Source organism: Suricata suricatta, chromosome 6, assembly GCF_006229205.1.
Source record: "Suricata suricatta isolate VVHF042 chromosome 6, meerkat_22Aug2017_6uvM2_HiC, whole genome shotgun sequence".
Lineage (NCBI taxonomy): Eukaryota > Metazoa > Chordata > Mammalia > Carnivora > Herpestidae > Suricata > Suricata suricatta.
In genome coordinates, this window is record NC_043705.1 from 23,307,110 (window position 1) to 23,333,247 (window position 26,138).

Below are 26,138 nucleotides of genomic sequence, written 5' to 3' on the forward strand. Positions count from 1 at the left end.
GTCACATGGGCACTTGGCCTTGGGGCTCGCTTCCAGTTCTGCTGTTGCTTCTGTTTACCCACATCCTTGTAGAATTCACTACCGTCAAAGGGAAAAAATAAGCCTTCCCAAAGAAAAGGCTCCTGGAGAACCAAGGGTGGCGAGGAATGGCTGTCTTTTCTTCTCCCTTCTAAACATCAGACTCCTGTCCCAGGTTCCTCTCTACACCCTCACCCACACAAGTCCTGGCGCAGAGTCGGCATTTCTCCGAGCTGCTCCCAGCAGTGGATGATTAACACAGGGGTGCTGCTCTGACCCCCTAGCAAGCTCCCGTGCATAGTGAGGGTGGTCTGTGAGAAGAAGCCCTGCACATCATCAATAAAGACCTGCTGGCAGATGAGCTTACCACAGGGACGTGATGATTCTGTTGGCCACACTCCTGGAAGAGAAAAATAGGATTTTTAAAATGCTCAAAGGTTCCTATCTATCAAATCAAGCGAACAAACAACAACAACACAGAACCAAAACAAGCTCAGCAGGGTGGAGAAACCACCTGAGTGGCCTCTCCTCACATATACATCCAGGCCTAGGCCGCCCCACACATTACAGACAGGGGGCTTGAGGCACAGGGAGGGGTGAGGCACTGCGCATGTACACAATAGGGAGACAGCTTGAGGTGTCACACTCACAACAGAGCAGCTAGGTGGCCTGAACTTCTGGATAAGTGGTCGGGGCTAGAGGGACAGATGGGAGTTTGCCAGCATTCATGTAGCCCCAAAGCCATGGAAGGGTACAAGGGCACAGGTGTTACAAGACAGGCAGGAGGACACCTGGGGAGCTCACGGGCCTACAGCCGGTAAGGGATGGTGGGGGTCAGCTGCTACTGAGCAGGGCATGAGGCCTTGGGGGCCAGGATGTCCTGTGTTACTCTAGCAGGCCACAAGCTGCCACCAGCCTGATGCCTCTGGGGAGGTCATGCACAGAAAAATTGGTTCTGCTGGCTTCTGGGAGTTTAGGACACACAGAAAAAGCCTCTCAAAGACTCCTGGACCTCATGTCTGTAGTATTCAGGCTCAGACAGGCTGCTGGAAACAAGGAGGTTCCAGAGACTATGTGAGTAACTCCAGGGCAGGCTGGTGCCATCCACTTATTGGTACCTGCATTATTAAAGGTGCCAGTCAGCTGAGCCTGTCACCTAGAGGATGCCTATAGGCACCAACCCCACCACCCACCACCAGCTTTTGTAAAGCCTGCCCTGTCTCAGTCCTGACATACCTTGATGACCCAAGATGTCCACCCCGGGGCATGAGAGGGGCAGATAACCAGCAGTCCTGGCTCAGCGGCCAACCAGCTATGGCCCAGTAAACAGCCCAGAAGCAGACCCTCACCTCCACGGCCTGCATCGACTTAATGACCACCCCACACTCCTGCCCTCGGTCTTTCAGAGCTTCCTCGAACGGTTCCATGACGATGATGAGCTTCAGCCCTGGAGTCTCCTTCCTTTCCACGTGTTCTAGCAGAAGCACAGCCTTCTGAGGTTTATCCACCACCACGGTGCTGATGTCCGCTGAAGGGACCATTAGGGAAAGTCAGGCTGTGTGGGTACAGGCTGTGACGGTGGGTAGCATGTGCTAGGCAGCAGAACCATGGGCTGTATGTGCCCAAGCTTGTGTGTAAATAAATATATGAGATAGGCCATGTAGGCCATGTGTTGTAAATGGAGGAGGAAAATGCATGGAGATTGGGAGAAGCCAAGGGCAAAAAACCAAGGAATCTTCTGGAGCGGATTCCAAGCATTCCTTTGCTCCAGGCTCAGGATGGATAATCTCAGGTCTGCTTGAGGTTATTTGCCACCACCGCTCCCCTCCCCCTGCATCCACCCTGAGCTGAAGTAAGCCTCAGAGAGTCCGAAGCCTGTGTGGGGGCTGGGGCAGAGGCTCCTTCATGGTAACCAGGCCCTGTGGAAGGTGCCTTTAAGTGAAGTCCAATTGGGGAAAGCCAACTCAAGGGCCAAAGTGGAGAATGTTCTTTGACAGTGGAAGCAAAGTGCTTACTAGTGTCAGACAGTCAGCATATGCTAAGAGGCTGGGGTCCAGGGGCTAGCTGCCAGTGGCAAGATGACACGGTGCTGGCTCACCTGTGTTGATGATGTAGCGGATAGCACCAGGACCCAGGGTGTCATAGAGTGGGACCACCACCATAGAATACGTGTAGCAGGCAAGCTCTGCGATGATCCACTGTGGAGACACAGGTGTGGGGTTGGAGGAGCAGAGAGCAGATAAGAGGGCTGTAGTGCCCTTATGCCCAGGCAACTAGGGGTACTTGTTCTGGGTCCTACCAAGAAGGTTCTGTTCTGGCCCTCTCCACTTGCAAGGAATCCATGAGGTTCACTGGTTGCACCTGCTTACCCACAGCCTTCTATAACATGCATACCCCAGAAAATGCGGGGACTCCAAATAGCCCAAAGTCTACTTCTAGGGCTTGCATGGCCTTGTTCCCTGGATCTTTCTTCTCCCATGGCTCAGAAACACCTGTTTGTGGGGTTCAGTGGGGTATAGATGGAGCTTGGCTGGAATGTCCACTCCTGATTAGGGGCAAAGCCAAGGGAGTGAGAGGTGGCATGGACCAAGTATATCCATTTCTCCTCTTGTCCCAGGCCCTACAAGCAGTTGGACCAGGGCTGTTATATGGTACCCAACCCCCTACTACTCCACTGAAACCTCTAAAATCAATCAAGGCAGAAGCTTACCTCTGGTCGATTTTGCGCAAAAACGCCAATAAACTGATCTGTACATGCTTTACAATTGTGTTGCAGAAGTCCAGACCCTAGATATTCAGCCCTGTCGGCCACCTGCACATGGACATGGAAAAGTGCTGGAAAGCAAAGACTTTTAGCAGGGGAGGGACCTCCCTAAGACCCTACCCAGGTCTGTCCAAAGCCCTGTGAAGTTGCGTCTGGTGATCTGGCAAACAGGCCATGCAAGGAAACAATGACCCTCTGAGACCCTGCAGGGTAACCACGAGCCCCACAATGCCAGGTCTACATGTGTTGACAGGGTGGGGCCTGTTCTCTATCACTCACCTCCTGATAGGACAGCCACTGATAAGGTTGCTTGGGCTTCCTGAAGCCAAGACAGGGTCCATTCCCTGCAGAGAGATAAGCAGGCCTTGTGCCAGGGAGGATGGTAGGGTGGGTGTCACCTGCACCTGCTTTTCAGATAGGTGAATGGACATCCCATGCCATGAGGTAGTCCATGGGTCAAGCAAACTGCCCCCAGCTGCCTGTCTAACCTGCTGAAGCTGAAGGAGGCCTAAAGCACGCATGCATGACACGTCCTCAAGGATCAGGGAGGCTCTGGAATAGGGACTAACACAGTGCTAGTTCCTACCATGATCTGTGTGATGCAGCCCCAAGGGAACACAGAGACATGGGGACCATGGGGCAGAGGTGGAAAGTTGCCTCTCGGTGGCCACTTCCTTTTGCCCCATACCCTGAGCCAACCAGACATCCCAGAGGCTCCAGCTCTGAACCATGCCAGCCACTGGCCTGGAAGTTTGAGGCTTATCAGAGGTTGCCCATGGGAGATATAAAATAAGGGCAAAGGAATGCCTAGGTGGCTCAGTTGGTTAAGTGTCTGACTTTGGCTCAGGTCATGATCTTGTGGTTCATGGATCTGAGCCCTGTATTGGGCTCTGTGCTCACAGCTCAGAGCCTGGAGCCTGCTTCAGAATCTGTATCTCTCTCTCTCTCTCTGCCCCTCCCTGGTTCATACTTTCTCTCTCTCTCTCTCTCTCAAAAATAAATAAACATTAGAATTTTTTAAAAAAATATTAGCAAAGAGATAGTTTAAGCTCAGGCAGTGCTAAGGGCTAAAACCAAGCTGAGGTCAGCCTTTGGCCACATAGTGCAGCTCCTTCTCTGACTCAGTGGGAGGAGGGCCAGGAGATGCTTTTCTCCTCTGAACCTGGCAATCACTCACCTGCCACGCCCCTGGTTCCCTGCTTGCTCGCTTGCACCTTTGCCCCTGTTCAACCCCTGCCAGGGCTCGTCCACACCCTCACAGCTGCTCTCACCTGAGATGCTAAGCCCGCGGTGGAACACCTCGTACATGGTCCTGGCATCGTCGTAATAGTGCGTGAGCAGCTGAGGGCCGTCTCCGATCACAGATCGCCGGGCCCCTCCGCTGTCCTACGAGCCAAGCACAGACCAGGGAAGCTGGCTGAGGCGGGCACAGGCGTCAGGGGCAGGCGTACGCAGCAGGCTGTACACAGCGTGGATGCACACCAGGGCCACACAGCTGGGACTGGGATGCGCCCTGTGTACATTCATACACGTGCCTACACACACCTGGACTGTGCATACACAAACCCTACACGCTCACATACATATGGCTGGTATACGCTTGACCTGTAGGCACCCACCCTCAAACACAGTTGGCTCACATACACAGGCCCAGCACACTGGTCTCCCATACATGCACACAGCACCTAAACACCAGGTGAGCACACACACAACGTCCAGAACTTCAGTGACTGTTGACATATACCTATGGTTCATTCATACAATGGAATGGGGAGTGTTGGCCAGAGTCAGGCTACCCTCTGGCATCAGGATCAGCCTGCCAAGGTGGCCTTCATCCCATCCTCTGCTGCTGCTGTGCCCCTAGGTTAAGAATGATTTGGGTGTCATCCTTCATTCACATAATAGTGTGAACCGGTTTGAGTACTGCCCATGCCACATGACCCTTCTGCAGCACGAATTGGCCCTGTGTCTCCTTACTACTAAAAACCCAATATAATTCCATGCTGCCTGCTCCAGAGTCCTGGCCCATGGGGCTTTGTCCTTGCTGGCCTCTCCAAGTGGGTTATAATTAAAATTACCAAATAGCCAGATACTCTTTTTATTACTCACTTGATGGCTGAGGATATGGAGGCTCAGAGAGTTAAGAAACTGTCAGGGACTGTACAGCTTCTAAGAGGCACGGCCAGCCCTTCAGGGCTCCATACTGGAAATGCCATTCTGGTCATCACTCTGCTAGCCCATTGGTAGTCCCTCTCCACCGTCTGGCCACCTCCTGGGAATTCCCATTTCCTAAAGCCACCAGGTACAAGGTCACACACCCACATCTTTGCACACATCATGCCTTCTCGTGGAAAAGTGCCCTGAAGATCCCTATCTTATCTCAACCTGCACCCTCTCCTAGCAGACAAAACTGTGCTGTGCTCATGGTTGCCAAGATGAAGAGCAAAAAAGGCAAGAGGTTGAACTGTGTATGCAGCATGACAGCTTTTAAAAAGAAGGGCAAATGTTGCTCACAGACAATCCTTAATAGGTTTCTCTGAGGAGGAGAAGGTGGAAGGTCTTCAGTCTATGACCTTTTTTCTTTTTGAAGTATGAATATATTACCTACTTAAAATGAATAAAGTTTAAGAAAAAGACAATTTTTTAAAAGGCAAAATAGGGGTCCCTGGGGGCCTCAGTCAGTTAAGTGTCCAGCTCATGTCAAGATCTCTCAGTTCATGGGATCGAGCCCTACATGGGGCTCTGTGCTGAGAGTGCAGAGTTTGCTTGGGAATCTCTCTCTCCCTCTCTCTCTGCTCCTCCACCACTCTCTCTTTCAAAATAAATGAATAAACTTTTTTTAAAAGGCAAAATAAATTTCACAAGCTTAAGAAAGAAAGAAATCTCACTAGTCCTTCTAGATTGAGCCTGGAATACCCTTGTCCAGCTGGGTCACTGCACTTTTCCTCCCCTTGGTGGCCTTCTCTGTGAGTTCATGTGTTCTGGGAGGACAGGGCTATGGGTGGGCTCACTTCTGAGTCCCAGCTCCAGACCATGGCTGGGCACAGGGAGACTCTGGGAGGGAATTTATCTGGCAGCAACTTGAGAACCTTAGGCTTTCTACTGAGGCACAAGTGAGCCAAGGTTTCCTACCCAAGAGGCAGGCAAACTAGAAGCCTGGTGCAAGGCTATGGCTAGGCTCTGCCCAGGGTTCAAGTCCCGGGAGAGGCAGAGGAGCATCTAGCAGGAGACACCACTCAGGCCAATGGGGGGGCGGTGAGGGGGTGCTTACTGGCTCACTGCTTGGGGAAAACCATTTGAGGTCAAATCAATTACAAGTTTGGCTTCTGCCTTCAAGATGCTTATCCTCTGCCCACTCCTTCCCACAGCCCAGCCACGTCCACACGACTTACCTCCACTTCCTCCGACTGCATCAGGAGGTTGCACGGTGGTTGTAAGGCCTTTGGCCGGTGAGTGAACCAGTAGGCAAGGATGGCAGCCAGCGCGCCCATACTCACAAGGGTGGTGGCTGAGAGGCTGCGGAAAAACTGGCCCAAGTCGCCCAGCTCGGGTAGCCGCAGCAACCTCAGTATCTCCTGTGTCTGCATCTTCTCCAGAAGCGAAAGGATGAACTCTGTAGGAAACAAGGGGTGGGTGAGAGAGGAGAACTGATGGCAGGCTAGGGAGGAGTCTGGGTCTGTCCTTCCATCTGTCTTGGATCACAGTGACAAAATGACCTTCGTGAGGCCCTGGCCAAATACAGTAGGGCAGGCCCTGGGCTGTTTGGGGTGTACAGTGTTCTGGTGCAACACAGTGTATCCTGGAAGCTGGCTTCCTAGATGGACCTTCCCAGGTGACAGGTCAGAACCCTTAGCAGTCACACCTGACAGTCAGATAGACATCTGGCCCAGTTTTCCTGAGAACCATATGCTCAGGCCCTAGGCTATGGCTGACAGATGCTTCTCTATATTCCAGGGGCCAGGGCATGTTCTGAAGGCTCTGGAATGCTTCCTGAGCCCCAGGGTTTGGGTGCTCTGCTTCTTCTGGGTGCTCATATTATTTTGCTTATCTTTGCTCCTGGAGTGTGAAGAGCACACGGGCCACAATGAGTAGGTGAAGGGGTACATGCTCCTCCCACTCCACCTCAAAGTTCCCAGTGCCAAGCCCTGACCCTAAGGGAGACAGAGAAAGGAAGGGGAGAAGATCCCATGGACCCACTCTGACAGGTGCCTCTGGCCCTCATGCCATGAGGACAATGATCTCTCTGGCAAGGGTCCAGTGAGTGACACAGCAGGGCTCCCCCAGGTCTACATCCTCATCCACCATGGGCTCTCCTAGAAGAAACATTGGATCTAAAGCCCTGCCAGGGCTAGAGGTGACTCCAGGGCCAACTTTGTGAGGAGCAGCAAAGTTACCAAGAGCAGCAAGGGTGGGATCCAGGTACTGCTCCCTGGCCCCAGACTGCTGACCACTGAGCACTATGGCTCTGCATGGCCACTGACCAAGCACCAAGAGGCACAGCTGGCCCCACCATTAACTGGGTCCTGGGCCATTCTCCCCCCCCCCCCACCCCGGGATCCCATCAGCTCATGTCCAGAGGACACAGAAGTGATAGGGGAGCATGTGTTAAGCTGGTAGGAAGGGAAAGGAACCAAGGCTCAGAGAGAAATGGGCTCAGGAAAGTGCTGTGTGCACTCCTAGGGGTAACCACACTCCTTGTGATATCATATATGGTGGTCAGGGCACCATGCTTGCCCACCACAGTCCAAGGGGCCACAGTGGGCCTATCAGGACACAGAAAGGATGCCCTGGCATGGGCAATGACAGTGTTCCTGTGAGAAGTACTAGTGACTAAATTTGGTTCAAAGAGAGCAGGTCTCAGGAGCTGCCACATTCTCCTGATGGCCACTATGTGAAGCAGTGATGTCAGGCCAGTGAGGCTCAGGGCTCTGCACTTCACCCAAGACTGAGAGAGGCAGTGAGGATGGACTAGGCATTTGGATGCTTTTATCTTCCCTAGGGCCTCTTCATTGTCACTGCCCAGTAGGATCTGAGGCTACAAGCACCACGTAATACCTACAGGTCTGCCAACCTAATAAGGTCTGAGTAAGCTCAAGGCTGCCTTGCACCATTGATGGCTGCTCTCCTTACTGGCTCTTGATCTTTGGAACAAGACTGTGGTTTCCCTTTTTGGAAAACAGTGAGAAACTCAACAGCAGCCACTCTGCAGACCACAGGATATGAGCCAAACAGCAACGGCTTGACCCCTGAGAAAGGAGCAATCTGCTGAAATCCCAATAAATGATATTTGTTCTAAATTGTAACATTACCACACCAGAGATGAGATCAGTGATGTGCAAGTCACTGAAGAGAAAGCAAGTAAATAATCTTGATTCAAATCCCTTCTTCTTCACTTACACGTGACACAAGGTTGTATTTAACTCACCTCTCTAGCCCTCCATCTTTAATATGGGGACAGTGTCACAGAGACACTTACTCACACTACATCCAGCACAGTTAGAGGCACACCATGTCTCAACAGAGAGTTAAGGGGTATGGTTGTCAGACCAAGGAGGCAGGTGCAAGCACTGGGCAGAGGTGGCTGGGCCCTGGATGTGTCCCTCAAGAGTTTACATTTTAGAGATGGCACAACAGGCTGTGTGAGTGTCTGAGTCCTGGGACCACTCAGGAACTACCCACAGGTCTAGGTGCCCCCTGGAGAGCAGAGAAAGTAAGCCCCCAGCCAGCACTCTCATTCTCACTGAGTTCCTGAGCTGGAAACCCAGTTTTACCAGCAGCCTCCTTGAGCTACATCAGTTTTGAGGCCATCCCACAGGAATGAATCACTCCTGGCATATTGATCAGATTATGGTTCTACACAGCAAAGAAGAGGCCAAGCTATGGACCCCAGTGAATTCACTGAGGAAAATCACTCTGGGGAAGACCCTGGGCAGGCAGCCAGCTTCCCTAAGCTGCAGATGGGAAGACCAAGTCACAGCCATGCCTATCAGAGAAATAACTCAGTACACACAGTGGACAATCCAGATGTGTTCATCTTGGGGTGGGCTGGGAGCTGACATTTCCTCTAATGGGCTGAACTGATTCAATGGGCTGAGAAGCCTCTAAAAAGTCTGAAGAGTTTAGCTGTATGGTTCCCCCAAATTTTAGAGAAAACACTACAGCCCTAGTCCTTGGCAGTTGCTCAGGGGCCCTGAGCTACGGCAGAGTGGATATCTGCAGCATTTGCTGCAGTGCTGGGTTTTCCATGGAGCACAGCCCAGAATGGTCAGCTCATCCATCTACCAACCCAACCCCTATTCATTCAGCAGACCTTCACACGGTCACCTCTTGCATCTAGCTCAGTGCTGGGCCCTGGGACAAGCCAGATGTGGGCCTGCCCTCCCTGTGGGACACTCATGAAAAAGCAGGCAGTGCTGTGCAGTGTGGTCTGGGCTGTGATTAGGCATGGGGAGCCAGAGAAGGTGCCCGACACAGGCATGGTGAGTCAGGCTTCTCACAGGAAGTCATACTGATGTTGAGAGGGAAAGATGAAGAGGAAAGGGTGTCCTGAGCAGAGGGAAGCAAATGTACAGAGGCTGGAGCTGACAGAGAACAAAGAGTACTTAGTCAACTGAATATTCCACTGAGAAAATAAAGTCTGAGCCCAGGAAATCTTGTACAAAGGTCAGTGCCACAAGTCTGAGAGGCGGGCCTCCTAGGTACGCAAGCTTTCAGAAGTCACCAACGCATCACAGTCCCCAGGAGAGGGAAGGACAGAACTTGTCTAAGCTTGAATTCCTGGTGTCTGGGAAGCCCTTGCCAAAGGTGTGGACATACAGACTCCACTGAAGAAGAGAGAGAGCAAGGGTCCAGGCCCCAGACCACAGCCTCCTACACCACTACCTTGTGTGGTATTGCTACCCCACCCTGCCAACGCTGGACCATTCATACCTACACCTGTGCCCTCATTTGCAGTGGGGTTGAATCCACAGATAATTACCTCCAGACCTGCTCAGAAAGGCTCAGGCCCAGGCCCAGGCCGCAGGAGAGGGAGGCAGCACAAGGCTACCAGAGTCTGTGAAGCAGGATCAGGTAGTCAGGCCCCTCTGCCTGTTCTTCACACCTTGGGGGAAAGGGTCCCTTGGAAGTCTTCTCCTGCCTGGGACCTTCTCTCCAGATAACCCACTTGCCTGGGGCAATGGAGGGTGGTGGAGAAAGGGCTTGACTACCCACTTCTTCTCAGGCTCCTACTTAGGTACCCACCCTTAAGGAAGCATCTGCAGTGAATGTAGCAACTCTGGCCCTGAGGCTTGGCCCACACCCCTCCCTACTGGGCAGCAACCAAGGGAACAGTGGTGCACATATCATGCTCCTAGGCTTGCTGACCTTCTCAGACACAGTCAGGGATGCCTGCATATACCCTGAGATTCCCTGCAGACCTGGGAGCCACCACAGAGCAGAGCTGCAAATCCAGGTCTTCTGAGGACATGGGCCTGAGAGCCAACCCATGCCACCAAACCCTTGGCGTGGGGGCAGGGTACAGCCAAGGCCTGGGGTCTGGTCTCCTTTCATTATTTCAAAGGGCCTTGGCTTCCTCTGACCTTCACTCCCTCTCTGTGGAGTTAAGGTGGGGCTTGGTGGTCCCTGGGGTCTCAGCAAGAGTTGCCTTCTCCCGTGCCCCAGGAGGCTCTCCTGGTTGCAGCAGCATGGGACATGGGATGGGGGTGGGCTGGGTGGCACCCAATGGAATCAGTAGTGCACTGTTGCCAAGTGAGTGTTTGTAAATATTCCGCCGGTGGGAGGACCTAGCTCTCAGCACAAACTAGTTTCCTCTCCTTGGGCATATCCTATGCCTCTTTGTCCTCTGGCATAGAAAAGTTAAGGACCCCAAGAGGTGGCACAGCCTAGGGGACTGGGACTCCCCCCACCTCACCCCTCCCTGTACTATGTTCTTCACTGATTTGGGGCACATGGAAGGTGGGTGGTAAGTGGCATAGCTGTCAAAGCCCAGGAAGGGAGAGAATAGGAGGAAAGAGACCCTGGTGGGAACCATATTGGCACCAAGGTGGCATGGTGGCAGGAGTAGAGCCCCAGGGCAAGTCCCTGTGGAGAGGGCCCTGAAGCACATGGCTCAGATCCAAGAACCCTATACAGACCCAGTCTCCTCACCCCAGCACTCTAGACCTTTACAGGCTACCTAGATGGCTCTGTCAAGGCCACCTCCTACACACCTCTCAAAGTGACTGCTCTTCTCCTCCCCCACAGCTCCTGGCCTGGTCCAGCCACCACCAAGTGTAGTTCAGATTCCCACATCAGTCTCCTCATAGGCATCCCTGCTTTTACCCAGTGCTTACACTGATACCAAGGTTATTTTCCTGGCACACAGATATGACCATGTTATGCTACAACTCAAAAACCTTCTCTGGTTCCCTACTACCTTAGGACAAAGTCCAGATTCATCACACCAGTGCTGAGGGACTCCATGACCCTGAGACTCTTCCCTCCCCTTTAAAATCACCCAGGTTCTCTCTGTATCCACCTGGAGTGGGGTGGGAGTTCTTGCAATGGGGCTCTGGGTCTCTGATGGCAGGCAAGCACAAGGTGAGCCACCAGATCATTAAAGAACCTCCTCAACTCCCAATGAAAAGCTTTAAAAAGAAAATCACAAACTCTCCCAGGGCCCAGGGTCCCTGGCAAACAATCGAGGGAAAGGGTCTGAAGGTACGTTCTCGTGCTGCACTGAACTGGTGCAAACCTTGACTCAGACCCTTGATAGCTGTATGACCCTGGACAAGTCAATTTACCCTTCTGGTCCTCTGCTCAAACAAACCAATGGACAGAGAGTGTGGTGCCAATCACACAGTCAGTGAAACACTCAGTAGACGGTATTTAGCTAAAGCGGTTACTCCATCTCTTTGCCAGCCAAAAGGGCTCAAAGATAACTTGCAAAAGTACATGCATTTACACCCTACCTTTCCAGAGGGCTCCTGGCACTGGGGAGGCAGCTGAACTGGTCCCACTAGTACCAGCCTCCCTTTATAAAGGGTATGTGGGGCTCAGGGAGAGAGCTTACCACATCTTGAGCAAGGCACACAAGTGGCGAAGGCCCTGCCCCAAGTCTGCCCTCCTGGGGACAACGGATGGCAACAGCCGCCTGCTCTGAGAAGCCGGGTGGTGGTGGAGGCGTTAGCAGTGGTGGCAGAGGCTCCCTGGTGGCCGTGGGAGCAGGTCTGGCAGGACCTGGGCACAGAGCAGCTCTATGAGGAGTTGCTGCCCCCCCTTTCATCTGCACATTGGGCAGCAGTGGCTCAGATCAGCTTAGAGCCAAGAAACCCGCCTTAACCCTCAATCTGCCAGGTTGCCAGAGCTCCGTTCACTGCCTCTCCCCCACCCCCACTCTGTCTTTAGCCCAGGACGGGAGTTTGCCAAATGGGTTGCTTAAGGACAAAGCCTCTTTACACATCCATCTGTGACACCGATTAGGGGCCAGAGCCTCAGCCAGAAGCTGGGGACCTGCAGCCAGAGTGACTGGCGGAGGTAGTAGGAAATAGCGGGGAGTGGGGGTGGGGACACCAGGTCTCTGGATGAGAGGCATCTAGAAGCCCTGGAGACTCCATCTCCAGCCCCTCCCAGGGACTGCCTCCACTCCCTGCCCCTACAAGGTCACAACCTATCTGCCTGGGGAGAGGAAGGAAACTGGGCACAGTCACAACACCTACTCAGAGACACTCTGGATACTCCTTACCAAGGATCAGAAGATGTTGGTTTGTTTCTTCTGCAAGACCCCAGGCCAGCACATCAGCCCCTCCTTAAGGACAGGCCTTAGAAAAACTGTTTCCTGGTTTGCCGGGGACCGGCCGTCCTGGAGCCTGAATCCACACCCTGGCCTGTTGGAACCAAAGCTGATCTCCGACATCTCTCAGCACCTCTGGCAGCCAGATTGGCACCAGAGGTCCTACAGACTCCCAGGGCCTCACTCCGGCAAGGTTTGTCTCCACGGGGCTGGGGAGGGGGGGCAAGAATGGCCATCTTCCACTCCTACTTTGGTGACCAGCATGTGGCTGAGCACACAGTAGCAATATGCTGGCACCTGCTGACGAGTGAAAGCCAAGTCCAGGCCACAGTAGCCAGCTCCCCACCCTCCAGGCCCTACCCACAGCAGGTGCATCCGAATCTGCCAAGATGGGCCCACTGTCTACCCAAATCCAACCTACCTCCTCAGCAGCGGGACTGTCCCATGTCACAGTCCAGTGCCCTGAGCTCCCTCTTAAGGGGCTGTGTGCACAACTTACCTGGTAAGTCTAGAGTCCATAGGCCTTGCAACACTTTCCCTGCGGCTGATAGGGCCTCTATTGCTCTCCCCACCACCTGGGGCAGGCCCTGAGGAGAGATTCCAGCCTCAGTAGCCCCCACCCAGAATGTGGCAGGAGCTTATCTGAGCCCGCAGGTCCCAGCCTCCTCCAATCCACCGGGAAGCAGCTTTAAAACACACAAATGCCTGAGGACCCATGTTCTGTTCACAAAGCTCCTACCTTATCCTTCTTAGCAGGACCTCTATGTTTCTCTAGCCATCTTCAGAGATGTTTTAAAATAAGACAAAATCTTCCTTTCATGCTTCTCAGGGCAGCTTTCAGAGTAGGAAATTCAGCGCCACGACCAAGGTCCTATCTGATAGAAAACCACACAGGGTGCCGGGGACACGGAGCCATGGCAGCAGTCCTGTCCCAGGAAGTGTGTGGCCCAGTCGCTAGGTTAAGAAAAGCACAAACCTCACCATTATACCTGCATGACCCTGACACGCAGACATGCAAACACAGCAGCCCACCCTTGGCCCAGGTTTCCACCCGGTCCTCACAAATATTCATTCCTATCTCTACTATGCAAGGCTTTCTCTCCATCTTCCTCTTGGGTTTTAATTAGAGCCGCAGAACCACAGATGATTGGGGCAGAGCTGGGGCTCAGGGCCTCACCAACCTGGGAACTGCCAGGGAGACGCACTGCACATCCCCCAAGAGGCTGGAATGCAGGTTGCTGGGTTACAGAGGGATTCACCTGCCCAGCTTCCCCAAGGAGGCTGATTATAGCTCTGAAAGTCCAATTAAGCTGCTTCAATGTGGAAAAGCCCACCTACTGTTAACTGTGCCTGACCACTGTGCAGGGCCACTACCTATACCGCTAGCCCGGACTTACCATGAACATGCCTCCCTTTAGCGATTCATTCAGCGCAGGAAACAGCCTTCATGGCCCTCTGATACCTCCCCACCTTCCTGCCACCATGCCAGCGCCTTTAAAGAATCCCACTCACCCTAAGCCCCGGTCAGGGAACATGGGCCCACATTCCTGATGATAACACCGGGAAGCCAGGCTCAAACAACACTTTCAGGAACTTAAAAATACAAATAACCTTGAGGACAGAGGAGCAAACAGAAACACAGTGTCTTTCACAAGCTCGGAGATAAACGTCGTCCTTACCATGAATAGGGCCCAACTAAAATTTCAGAACAAAGAAGGGCATCAGAGGCTAAAACTGGCACAAGTCCCTTCAAAAGTATTTACTGAGTGCGATAACCGGGGCCGAGGGTATGGATGAGCCTCAGTCTCATTGCCCTTCCTTCCGCACCAAGCCCCTGGACAACAGGCAGGACTCAGGGATGCTGAGCACCACACAAGCAGAGAGACACCCCCTGGTCAGGCCCCACTGTGCAGGAAACCAAATCCTGTGGCTGCAACATGATCCTTTCCCCTCCCAGATAGTCCATGTTAGGACTGCCGGTGTCCTGGCCTCAGGAGCAGTGATCCATTTCCGTTACCGGCCCACGCTGAGGACATACCGCAAGCAAACCCAACAGGTTCAAGCTCAGAAAGAGACCATAGGCCACTCCTGGCAGGGCCAGGGTCTCAGGGCTCACTGCAGGTGGCTGCGTGGTCCAGGATGTGGCCTCCTCCAGTGAGGTCCTGCTAAGATAGGGTTGAGGCCACTGAGGTGGAGGGAGCAAGAGAGAGATCTGCTCACTTGCTTGTTCACTCAGGAGCACTCGGAGACATCCTGCTCGGGAAGAAATGCACAAAAGACAGGACCTGAGGCACATCCTCAGTCAGGAACAGGGAGCAAGGGGGGCATCGGGAACACATGGTAAGGAGTCATCTGAGAGGAGACAGAGTGATAAAAGCAGGTTGGTAAGTTGCAGAAACAGCGCAACGGTCTGTAAGATATTGAGGCACCTAGGAAAGAGGCAGGAGTCTGGCTGCATTGAGGAAAGGGGCAGGAAGCTGAGGCGGGAGGACAGCATTTAGCTGAAGAAGAAAAAAGACTTGGTACTTGTATGTAGGCCTCATGCCTTCAGTGTCACAGCCATAAGCTAAAAGAACCCACCAGCTCTTAGTATCTTGGGGTTTAAGATGTGTAAGTGCTCTCCCCCTCAACCCAGGCAAGCTGTACCCAGAGACCCCTGCTAAAGGGGCTCCTGCTACAGCCAGGAGCCAACAAGACTCCATCCCACCATTCTAAACACCACTATATTTTCACAGAACAGACAATGCGCAGAGAAGAGAGAGTTTTGTCTTTGGTTACAAGTAAATTTTCTGGAAAATTTGATAAATAGCTTGATTTTCTGGCTTCCCCATACTCTGACAAAGTTCCTCTTCTGAATGCCACAACAAGAAACAAATCTGAGTTTTACTTAGTTCAGCAGAAGGCCATGCCTTCAGTGGGACCTTGCCACTTCCTGATTCATCCCTCTGGAGACCAGGGCCACCAACCAGCTGTCTCTCACTGCCCTAGGGCCGTAAGATCCTGTTGTCAGGCCAGTGAGAGCCATTGGTGTCCACAGGGTTAATGTCAGGGCTCAAGTGGCCCAGCCTCAGTAGGGCAGGAGCATTGAGAATGCAGGCCTCCTTTTCAAGGCCAGGATGAATGGGAAATATGCAAATGTCCGCCTCCTGAGGAGTGCAGGGGAGGGCCTGGTGCTGTATCTTTCCACTCTGGGCCTGTCACATGAAAGGGTGTGTATTCCTGCTGCTGGCTCCGGCGCCAGACTGGGGCTGTTCTCACCAGAAAACAAAAATCTCTTTCAGACCCAAGCGAAAATGAGGCCCTGGCTGGCCCAGGAAGGCTGTTGGACGTTGTTCACACTGACCCACCCAGAGCAGACAGACATCTCTTGGATTCTCACTGAACCCACCACCTTTCCAGATGGAACCAGAGGCCTCTCTGGCCCCGAAGAAAGAAAGCACAGTGTTGGGTCAAGGTGGGTGGCACCAGGAAGTAGGCTTGACTCATTCTGAAGATTTGTTGGTTTTGCCCCTTTCAGAAACAGAAATGGCTGAGTCTAAGGTCACCACCTTTTATATATTAGGGAACTTTGGTAATTTTCATGGTGTTGATGGTTAAATATGGAGAAGGAAAAGGGAGGGAAAACCTAATGGTAAACGAAAGACCTTGCAGGGCCCAAAGAGGACTTTTAAGAATGGCGGCCTCGTCTACCCTCTGCCTGCCTCGCCAGGAACTGCTGCCACACTGCCCTCAAGTTGTGGGTGGGGTAACCCAGAGCCCAGCGTGTGGGATCACAAGCTTCTGGGACACTCCAAGGCTTCGACTCCATCCTCAATAGAGGCCCCACAACAAACTCAGACTTCAATTTTGTGCAGACTTCCAGAGGCCGGAAGAGCTGCTTTTCCAACACCCGAAGGTCACTAGGACCAGAGTACAAATCTTGTACCTTATGAAGTACAGATGCTACTGAAACCCCCATTAACAGGAAACAGTGACACAGGGAGACCTCAAACACACACATGATGGCTTAGACCAAGAGGAACTGATTTGGAGCCCACGGGAGGTCTGGTGGCTACTCTGAAGGGCAAACAGGCCTGGGCAGCTTCTGAGTCCAAAGAAAATGTCCATCTCTGATGAGCATCCACTACTGTTCCCTCCTCAGGTCTTCCTTCTGTAAGTTGGGGCCACACAGCACCCCCGCGAATCCAAGAGGCCAGGCATGTCTGTGAGTGTTCAGGGAGTTGCCTCATGGGGAACAGGAGGTCAGAGGAAGGCGGGAGGAGTCGGAGGGGAAAGGCCACTTCAGTACAGATAGAAAGGGTGTTTCACAGGTCATAGTCATTCCTGATGTCTGACTTGTAGCAAGGAGATCAGGGACATATGTACCCACACCTCCCACCAGCCCACTGACCAGGTGAAGGCCTGCCCTCCCTTTCTCTCCACCACCCCAAGCAGAGCTGCGCTTGTGGGGAGAGACTGTAGGCAGGGTAGGGGGCTGAGTTAAGGATGAGTTAGGGTGTCTCCAAGAGAACCACATCCAACCCATCTGTTGGAAGGCACTATCACCATTAACAATGAAGGTCACCAGACACTAAGCAGGGTCCTGGGGTTGAGGTGGCTTCATGCAGCCCCAGTTCTAGGGGTCATAGCAGAGGGGCCAGAAGCATTGCCCTTTGCAAAGTTAAGGAATCACTGCAGGCCTGGATGGGTCCCAGTGAGTCCCCCTCCTCCATGTTGTTAACTACCTTCATCTCACTGGCCTCTAGAGCCTCACTATCCAGCCTCCAATCAACCTCTCTGTCCAACCTCACCGGCAGGCCCATATTTTATCCTGCTGCCCAGTCTCTGACTGACCTCACTGTCCTTGCCAGTGGCCCTTCTGCCTAATTGGACAGGATGTGTAGTTACTACCAAGAATGGTCTATAGCCAATGTCAGACCAGGGGTTAGTGGTTAGGAGGAGACTGACTGGAGAAACTTAGCCCCAGCAACAATCCACATGCTGGAGGGTACCAAAGGGCCTTGTAACAGAGCTGAGTCCTGCTTGGTCCCTCGGGATCCCCCTCCTGTACTGTGGGCCAGGCTGATGTGGTGCTGGGAGTGGGGCGGGATTCCTGGTATTGGTTAGTGGGTTTGGTCCCAGAGCTGTCCATTTGACCTGGGCCTGCCCGTCCTCTCTCTTTCCTCCACTAGCCATCAATTGCTGGGTCTGTTCTTGGCTTCAATAGGTGTCATTATAGATTTGCTTATCCTAGGGTCTGAAAATGGAGATGCTTATTGTTCTCTCACTGGTACCATCTTGGCCTAGCTTCCTGCTCTAACCCCCCTGAAGACAGCTATCTCAGAATGCAGGCCCGAATTGGCAGATAGCAAATCAGAAGCCAGTGCCACCCCCACGCCCCCCAACTATCCTCCACAGACACCCCCAGCCGAATACCTGGACTAGCTGTCAGGAAAGGAAAGATGTCTCCTGGAAGAGCAGGTAGGGAGGCACAGCTGGGACTTCTTGGGATCTGGAAACCTTCAGGCTCTGAGATTACAGGTTGGGCCTCAGAACCGAGAGCTCAGCTTGGTTCAGGATTTCTCCCAGCCACTTCCCATCTTTCCACTTCTGCCTGTCACAGACCCCAAGGCTCACATGAATCAAAAGCCACAAAAAGGAATGAGGTCTGGGAATGGCTACACCCACCATGAGCTTCCAGAGGAGCCAAGCCATGGTGAGAGACCAGCCTGGGGATTGGAAAGGGACACTCCAAGGGCCCGAAGTAGCATCTCTGACGCCCAGTGGGTGACTAGTGAGAATTCTGGCCAGGCCAAGGCAGGAAATGGGGCCATCGTACCAGACCATCCATTGAGATGAGGACCCTGACTAGGGTCTCCTGTCTGCTCTGCTTGGCCAGAGCTCTCACTCTACTGAAGCTCTAAGGAAACAAAAGCACCTCACCCTCAGAGAAGAGTATCTTCCACAAAACGAATCACCTGCAGGTGTGAGTTTGATCCTTCCTTCTTTCCTTCAGCAAAAACGTTTGGCGCACCTCTTTCTGTTGTGGGTTCTTAGCACTAACAGCTCCCCCATGAAGGCTGACCTGTCCTGCCTGCAAGGAGTTCACACCTGCTTTCCCCTACTGCTTCTAGCACACTGGCATCACCCCTCAGTTGGGCACAGAGCCTGGGACCTAGTAGGAACACACACAAGATCAATTATTTGCTAATTGATGTGTGGTAAGAGAATGGCTTATAAAACACATCATTATTAAAATAAATTATTCTCATGAAATTCTTCACACTATTCATTTATGCAATAAACAATAGCGCACACTGCCCCTGGCCCCAGACTGGGGCACAGAGAGGAGAAACTCTGGCCCTGCCCTCTAGATCATACTATAGGAGGCGCAAACCTTCAGTTCAGTAGAACAGGAGCCATTAGGTGTGGTATGTGTCTGTGCAGGGATAGAGTCACCTTGCCTCCTGCATGTCCAGTTCGGGCTATGTGTCTTTGATGCAGCCACTGCACAAAACAAAGCCCAGGCTGGTATTCTAGGGCCTGTAGAACCCAGCCCTGATGACCTCACTGGCCAAGCAGAGGTTGTCCCTAGATTTCCCTTGCTCCTATGACCAGTCTTTCCTCAGACTGGTCCTTCTGCCCAGAATGCCTTGTTTCCCCATTCCCTTTCTGCAAGTCAGAACCCTGCACCTGCTTTAAGGAAGGCCTAGCTTGAATTAACATTTAAAGGGCCCTTTCTTATATGCCAGCCCCTGCTCTTAGCACTTTATGCCTGTCCTCTCTTTAAACCCTCCCCCTTCCAAAGACCGCCCCCTTACTTGTGCCCACTGACAAGTCTGCTGGAGGGCTCATGCCCTGGCTGCTCATGCCTGATGGTTCCTCCCTGGACTGGACCTCAGAGGGTATGGGCTGGCTCATAGCACTTAGGAGTTGCTTCACTCCTGAACCTCTCTGAGTCTCACTGCCTCATCTTTTAAATGGGGGGATAACAGCATCATGGTGTTGTGGCGAAGATTAAAGGAAAGGTTAGCAACTGTAGAACACAAGGCTTAACACATGGTAGGTGCTCAGGAAAACAGCAGTCAAATCAGGACGTTTGCAACAACACTTCCCACCATAAAAACAACCCCTCTCCCACATTCCATAAATATTTGAGTGCCTACTATGTGCCACGCTAATCACATGGCTAATTACAAAGTACAGCTTGTGTTATACAAATGCCTGTAACTTTTGCCTCTCTTTGCAAATAAAGCAGAGCCTCATGCTCACTTATTCTGCTTGCCATGTGTATGGGACAGTACTGGGCCCCATCTGGGCCTGAAGCTGAGCCAGTGTCAGCCTTGTGAAGGTCAACATAAGGGCCCTTAGAATCACATGGGACAGAAAACCAGCCAGAGAGCTGAAAGGCCTGGTTCTGCCGCCCTCTGGTGTCTGTGTGCTGTCACTGGTAGGATTCTTGTATCCTACTACAGGCTGGGGAGGATAAGGTGCTGAGGTGAGAATTCTACAGGGCAGTGAGCCATGTGCAACTCTAAATTTTCTTTTGTGAGGCATGCCCTCAGCTGTTCTGCCTGGAGCTCCACGATCCTTTCAGGTTCTAGGTGATTCCTTGGGCCCCCTGTAATGGCCCACACCATGGGGAGCCTGGGATCAGTAGGGGGAAGATGTGATGGGGTTGAACTGAGCCAAGCTGTGCAAGCCTGCACCTGCCTTGGACACTTACAGCCAGATGGCTGCCACACAAGTCTCCGCCACCAGAGCCAGCCCTCATTCCCCACGGTCACAGCTGGGGCCTCCTACCTTCCCCTTCCAGGAGCCCGACCTCCACCTTAGCCACATCTATTTAATCTCTTCCAAACCATCAACAGCCTCTCTGGTGCCCTAACAGCCTCCATCCTCCCCCTGCTGGCTCAGCCTGGCCAGTGCAGCTGAACAGAGAGCTGCTCTGCAGGCTAAAGTGCCCTAACATGTATATGGAAACCCTCTCTCCTCCAGATTCTCCAGCTATCCAGACTCCATCTTCCTCTCCCAACCCAGGCTTCCCGGGCACCAGGCTCTGAAGACCCACTCCCCCACAATTCTTCCTGCACACCTTTGCTGCCCTGACATTCTCTACCTGCCTCTGACAAACACCCCCATATGCTGCAGAAGCCTATTAAGATGTCACCAATGGTCAGGCATAGCTGAGCAGAATAGACCTTGTACAAGGGCATGGGGCTGTATCAACCTAGAGGAAGGTTACAATTTAGAAATTCATCCACTAAGTGGGGTACCTCTTTCTGCTTTGCCCAATGGTGCCAGATGGCCAGGCAGAAGTGCCAGTCCATTGCTCCCATAGTCCTGAGTACTCATGGCACTGAGACCAACAATGTTTTCCCAGGCCAGGCACAGCGTCTGACTCAGACTGGGTCTATTTTATCTGTTTCCTTGTTTACTACTTAACACACAGGTGGGACCTGGGTTGGCCCAGGACTCAGTACTGGGCTCCCCAGTGCAGAATAGGAAAGATGCAGCTCTTGCTCTCCTAGGGCTCTGAGCACAAGGCTGCCTCCCCCAGATAGAAAGTTCTTCCTCCAGGTGACCTCCTCCTACCCTTCACATTATCCCCGCCCTGCAGCCCCTTGTAGTCAGTCCTAGCCTCCTTAGAGCCAGAATGTGGCAAAAAGCACATACCTCTACTCAAGAGTGACATCACCTTGAGGGTCCTCTCCTCCCTCTAGCTGAGCCAAAGGGATCTGACAGCTGCCTAGGAACCCTGGAGATCACAAGGCCAAATGTGTTGCCAGTCTTAGCCGAGGTGTTCCCTCTCCCCAGAGAAAAGCTGGGGTCCAGGCAAAGTCCCAAGCAAGGTGGACACGTGATCTGGGAGTGCCCTAACATGTATATGGAATGCTCCAACCAGTGATCACTAATTTGTCACTCACTCTTCTGCCAAGTGTGGCATCTTTGAGGAATTTCCAGTTTGCAGTGAGAAGCTTGCCCTCTTTGGAAGCAGCTGCCACCTGTACCAAGAATCACCTTCCCTGACCGCTCCAGGGCCTCTGTATAGTCATTCCAGGAGGCATGTGACCACTTCGAGAAATGCTCCACAATGAAGCGGGACAGAAGGCCAGTTTGAGTCAATGTCTGCTGAACCCTAATTTCAGACAAGGATCCAACACTGTGAGGTGCTTTTTCTCAGAGGCTGCTGATTACTCCCAGCACATGTGGCCCTGTAGTCTCCAAACATCTCCCTGCAGCCGCACAAGACCAAGATTCCAGAGGCTTTCCTTGGACCCATGGCTTGGTGAGGGCCTACTAAGGGTAAAGCAAAGGGTCCTGGCACTAGGGAAAGGCCTGGAGACCATCAGCCAGTAAATGGTGGGTGTTGCCATCAGCAGCAGCATCCTCATTATTATTTTGGTAACTCCTGCCCCTTTCCCATGAGCCCAGCTCTAGCTCCAACCTTGCCTGCTAGGTGAGCACATCAGGCTCAGAGTGGCCCTGCACGGCCTGTCCTCAGACACCAGCAGACAGAAGGAGCTTAGGGAGCTGAAGGGATTAGAGAGGCCTCACTCACTCCCCATCTCAGGGGAAGTGTCCCTGTGGCCCAACTCAGGGCAATGGGGGGGTTGGTGATTACCCACCAACACTCAAGTTTCAGGCCTGATACCACCATGCACTTAGCAATGACTGATCAATTAAAACCTCACATCAAATCTCACTCTGCCAGATATTATCCATGTGACACTAGGCAAGTCAATTACCTCTGAACCTCAGTTAGAAAGGGAAAGCACCACCAAACTCCTAGTATTTGCTGTGAATATTAAATAAAACACGTAAAGTTTCAGTTAAGGATTTCAAAACAGTCGGCTTCTTCTTCTTTGGCTCAAAAAGAACCTTATGACCTCTGAAGCTGCAGTTTGAACATGAACTAACATTTATAGAGTATTCACTTTGGACTAGGTCCCTTTTAAGACCAGTTTAAGGTTGAAACACTTCATATACCTTATCAGACTTAAATCTGCACATGGGCAGTCAGATGTGGAGACCCTTTAGAGGTATTATACCCTGGAGGAACCCAACGCTCTCAGAGGGGACTGGCTGGTGCAGGCAGCAGAACTGGTGGATGAACGGGACTGTGGTAAGACCCCAGGTGTGTGTGGGGGCGAGCTAGGGTGAGGGAGTGCTGGGCAGGGATTCACAGGGGGTCCTCACTGCTTCCTAAGATAATGTAGGGGCAAGGAGCTGACTCCTGTGAGGGGGAGGGGAAAGGCCCAGGAGCAACGGGGACACAAGCACAGGGTAGAGCTGAGGAGTCAGGTAAACACCTCATTACAAAAATCTGGTTAAGATTTCTGACGCAAGTAGACCCCTGACGAGAATCAGAAGCCCCAGGTCAGTGCTGGTTATGTCGCTGACCTGTGGCCAGACGTCAGGGACCAACAACCTCTGTTTCTGGACACTAGGGATGGGCAAGGATGCCCTACGTCCGTCCCTTGGGGTACGAATGGGCTCGGCCTAGTCTTGATCACCGGTGGTGCTCCCATTAGGGGAGAGGGTGAGAGAACCGGAGGGAGGCTGTTGTGCAGTCCTGAGAGCCAGGCCCCTCGTTTCTGAAACCCAGCTACTTCCCAAACCCGACCCAGAACCCGACAGAATTTGGGGGGTGGGGAAACGACCGGGGAGTCCGGTGGCGAGAAAGGCTTAAAGGGACTGCTCAGGGGCCGGGACTGGGAGTTCACCTCCACACCGGAGAGGGGTCTGGGATGAAGACAGAATGGGGACTTACCCGCAAAAAGCCAGAGGGAGCCCCCGGAGACGAGGAAGAAAGTCAGCATGTCGGTCAGCGGGGCCCGGCCTGGCCCCGCTCGGCCTCGTCGGCCCGCAGCCCCGCAGCCCCAGCAGTCGCCTCGCTGCCGCCGCCGCCGCCGCCGGGTATTTTTAGCCCCCGCCCCCCGGCTCCGCAGCGCCCCCCCTCTCCGCGCTCCTGCGGAGTCTTGGCCGGAGGGGGAGGGCGCGGCGCGCGCTCGGCACCGGAGCCCCCCTGGGCGCCCTGCAGCCTGCCGAGTCCTGGGCGCCCCCAGCGCTCAGAGCCTCTTCGGAACCGCTGAGGCCCGGGAGGGGGAGGGGCCGGCCGCAGCGTTGACCAGCCCTCTGCGCCCCCGCCCTCAACGTCAGGACCAGGCGTTCTGGGGAAACCGGCAGAAGAAGGGCGCACGGGAGAAGAGCGCTGGAGCGGGAGCCGCGCCCACCCCACTGCTGCGCGACCCTTTCTCCACCCGCCCCTGCATTTGATTGCTGGGCAGGCTCGGGTGGCAGAGGGGTTGCGGTCACCTATTCTAGGAGGAACGCGTGCCTGTGGGCCGGTTCCCGCTGACGCGGACGCCTCCCAGGACCTAAGTTTGCAGACATCAGAAGCCCCTGGGTGCCAGGTTCGCAAGCCTGCGAAGAGAGAGGCGGTCTGTGTAGGCTCTGGCAAACGAACTTCTAGGCCTGATTAGGGCCCAGATTCCCTGGGGACCCCAGACTTCAGATTTTTTCCCTTTTGGGAAGGTTGAATCTGAGGCCATCCAAGGTCACGAGAGGTTCCATGTAATCATAGCCTACCACATGGGGTCACAGGAGGTCACGGGAAACCGCATGGAATCAAAGGTGTTTCTCGAGTACACAGGCAGTCATGGTCTTCGCACATACCTATTTGTGGCACATGAGGTCTCAAGAAGCCCCCTCCCCTCTCCGTATCTACAGGGAATGGCTACACAGCCACCCACAGCCACATATGGCCACACTGCTGGGTGAGGGATTGGACACCTTCTGTTTCAGTGTCTGGGATGGAAGGGAGACGCCCAGTTGTACCTTCTTTTTAAAGAATAACTAGAATAAATTTAGATATCGCGGTGGGCCCTACACCTATGTCTGGATTTTAGGGTCACTTCCAACACTCTTGCTGTTCTCAAATCTGCATTTCACACCAGGCCTCCAGCACCGAGGACAGCGCTCAAGCAGCCCAATCCTGAGTATATGCAACCCTCTCAGGCCAGGTACTAGCTGACTGAGGGAGAAAAGAGTAGGAAACCAGAAAAGAGAGATCAGATTACAGAGAATGGAAGAGCCAGAGGTGTCTTCAGCCCCACCAGAGACCACCTGCCCTATGTGCACATGTGTTCAACAGCTTAGCAATTAGGGTGTGAGTTTGTACACGGGCCTGCGCCTACAGTACCAGTATGTGGCATATGTGTGCCCAGGCCCGTCCATATACACCCTGTAGGTGCTAGGATGCATACGTGTGCCTCTGAGACAATTCCCATATTTACAGGAGGACTTCCCATCAACCCCATAGCAGGATCTGGACTCCTGGTAGAGATGCTTCTGCTGGAACTCAGGCACAGCATGGCAGGGACTTTGATGGAATCTTGCGTGCTCCAGGCTTGGAAGGCTCTTCCAAGAGGATGTCACATGGCTATCAGAATCCTCTCCTCACCAAATCCCAATTGCAGCAGATAAACTGAAGACATGCTGGTGCTCAGAAGGAAACCCAAGGGGAACCAGAAGGCTGGGCAACAAGAAAGTATCTCTCCAAATCAGATTAGCCTAGAGAGATTGTCAGGCAATTTCTCCATAGGGAAGGGGTCAACAAAGAAGTTCTCTGTAGAGCAGAAGGCCCAGAAGCCATGCTGCTAGCTCCAGGCCGAGCCTTCCTCTACAACACTCAGCTGCAGAAGTGCTCCAGCCCCTTGCATGACTCCTGGCAGCCTCCTCTCCAGAGTGATGTCATGGGACACATTTAGCCTGGCCTCCTGCAGGATGTCGCATCCAGTTACTCTTCCTACAGATGTCTCTGCTACTTGTGAATATTTTAATTCAAAAAGATGGGCTTGAGCTGTGACAGATTACATCTTAACAGTATTTTTCAAGCACAGCTTGCCTCCCCCTACTCCTTGAAGGGTAAGAATTCGAAGACCATGGGCCTGGCTGTTGGGATCATGGCCAGATATCTTTCCTCTTTAGGCCTATTCCTGCCACTGGCTACAGGGACTTGTTCTTTTCTGTCTTTGGTTCCAGATTCATTCATTCAGCTAATGTTCACTAATAGGTGTTTGACCCCCAGCTGGGAACGAAGGAGGAAAAAAAGACAAATAGGAATCAGGGGTAATGAGCAGTCCAAGTGGTGAATTTGACCATACACATTTAATCCTAGCCTAACCCTGAAGGAGGAAATATTCAAGATGGGCCTTAAATCTTTCCAGGCATCAAAGTGGAACAGAAGACACCATCTCCAGTCCTTGCTGCAGTTCTGCCATGCTGTGCAGCCCTGGGCAAGCTTCTGTCCCTCTCTGTGTCCACTGGTACAAAGAGAGGCTAATCTAGATGTTTCTGGGCATCAGGACTTAACCAACTGACTAGCCACAACTCTGCAGCCTCTTGATCATCACAAATGACCACCCTCTGGTCTATGAGGTCCAGTGTCCACTCTGTTTCTAGCCTGATAGTGGCCCTAAGTACTATCCAAGGGTGAGCTCAGCCACTCTGGTCTCATGTTTTCCTGAAGTTAGGACATTGGAGCCATACTTCCATGACAGTGGAGGACCTTCTATTTTTTTTTCTTAACTCTTCAACATT

The 26,138-nt window shown here is 52.9% G+C and overlaps 1 protein-coding gene across 4 annotated transcripts in view; it reads right to left on the minus strand.

Moving 5' to 3' along the window:
- The window catches only part of ACSL6 (acyl-CoA synthetase long chain family member 6), a 60,958-nt gene extending 37,391 nt beyond the window's left edge, over nucleotides 1–23,567 (minus strand). For 2 of the 4 annotated variants that reach the window (XM_029941868.1, XM_029941867.1), the window contains exons 1-8: nucleotides 23,308–23,567; nucleotides 6,175–6,395; nucleotides 4,054–4,168; nucleotides 3,062–3,126; nucleotides 2,729–2,830; nucleotides 2,117–2,216; nucleotides 1,368–1,546; nucleotides 386–418 (exon numbers count right to left, since the gene is read on the minus strand). In XM_029941868.1, coding sequence (XP_029797728.1) covers nucleotides 386–418; nucleotides 1,368–1,546; nucleotides 2,117–2,216; nucleotides 2,729–2,830; nucleotides 3,062–3,126; nucleotides 4,054–4,168; nucleotides 6,175–6,395; nucleotides 23,308–23,356 — 864 coding nt within the window. In that variant the 5' untranslated portion in view covers nucleotides 23,357–23,567. Of the gene's footprint in view, nucleotides 1–385; nucleotides 419–1,367; nucleotides 1,547–2,116; nucleotides 2,217–2,728; nucleotides 2,831–3,061; nucleotides 3,127–4,053; nucleotides 4,169–6,174; nucleotides 6,396–11,834; nucleotides 11,999–13,293; nucleotides 13,310–23,307 lie in introns of those variants that run through there. The other 2 variants (XM_029941869.1, XM_029941870.1) reach the window with 2 other exon arrangements.
- Nucleotides 23,568–26,138: the final 2,571 nt, after the last annotated feature.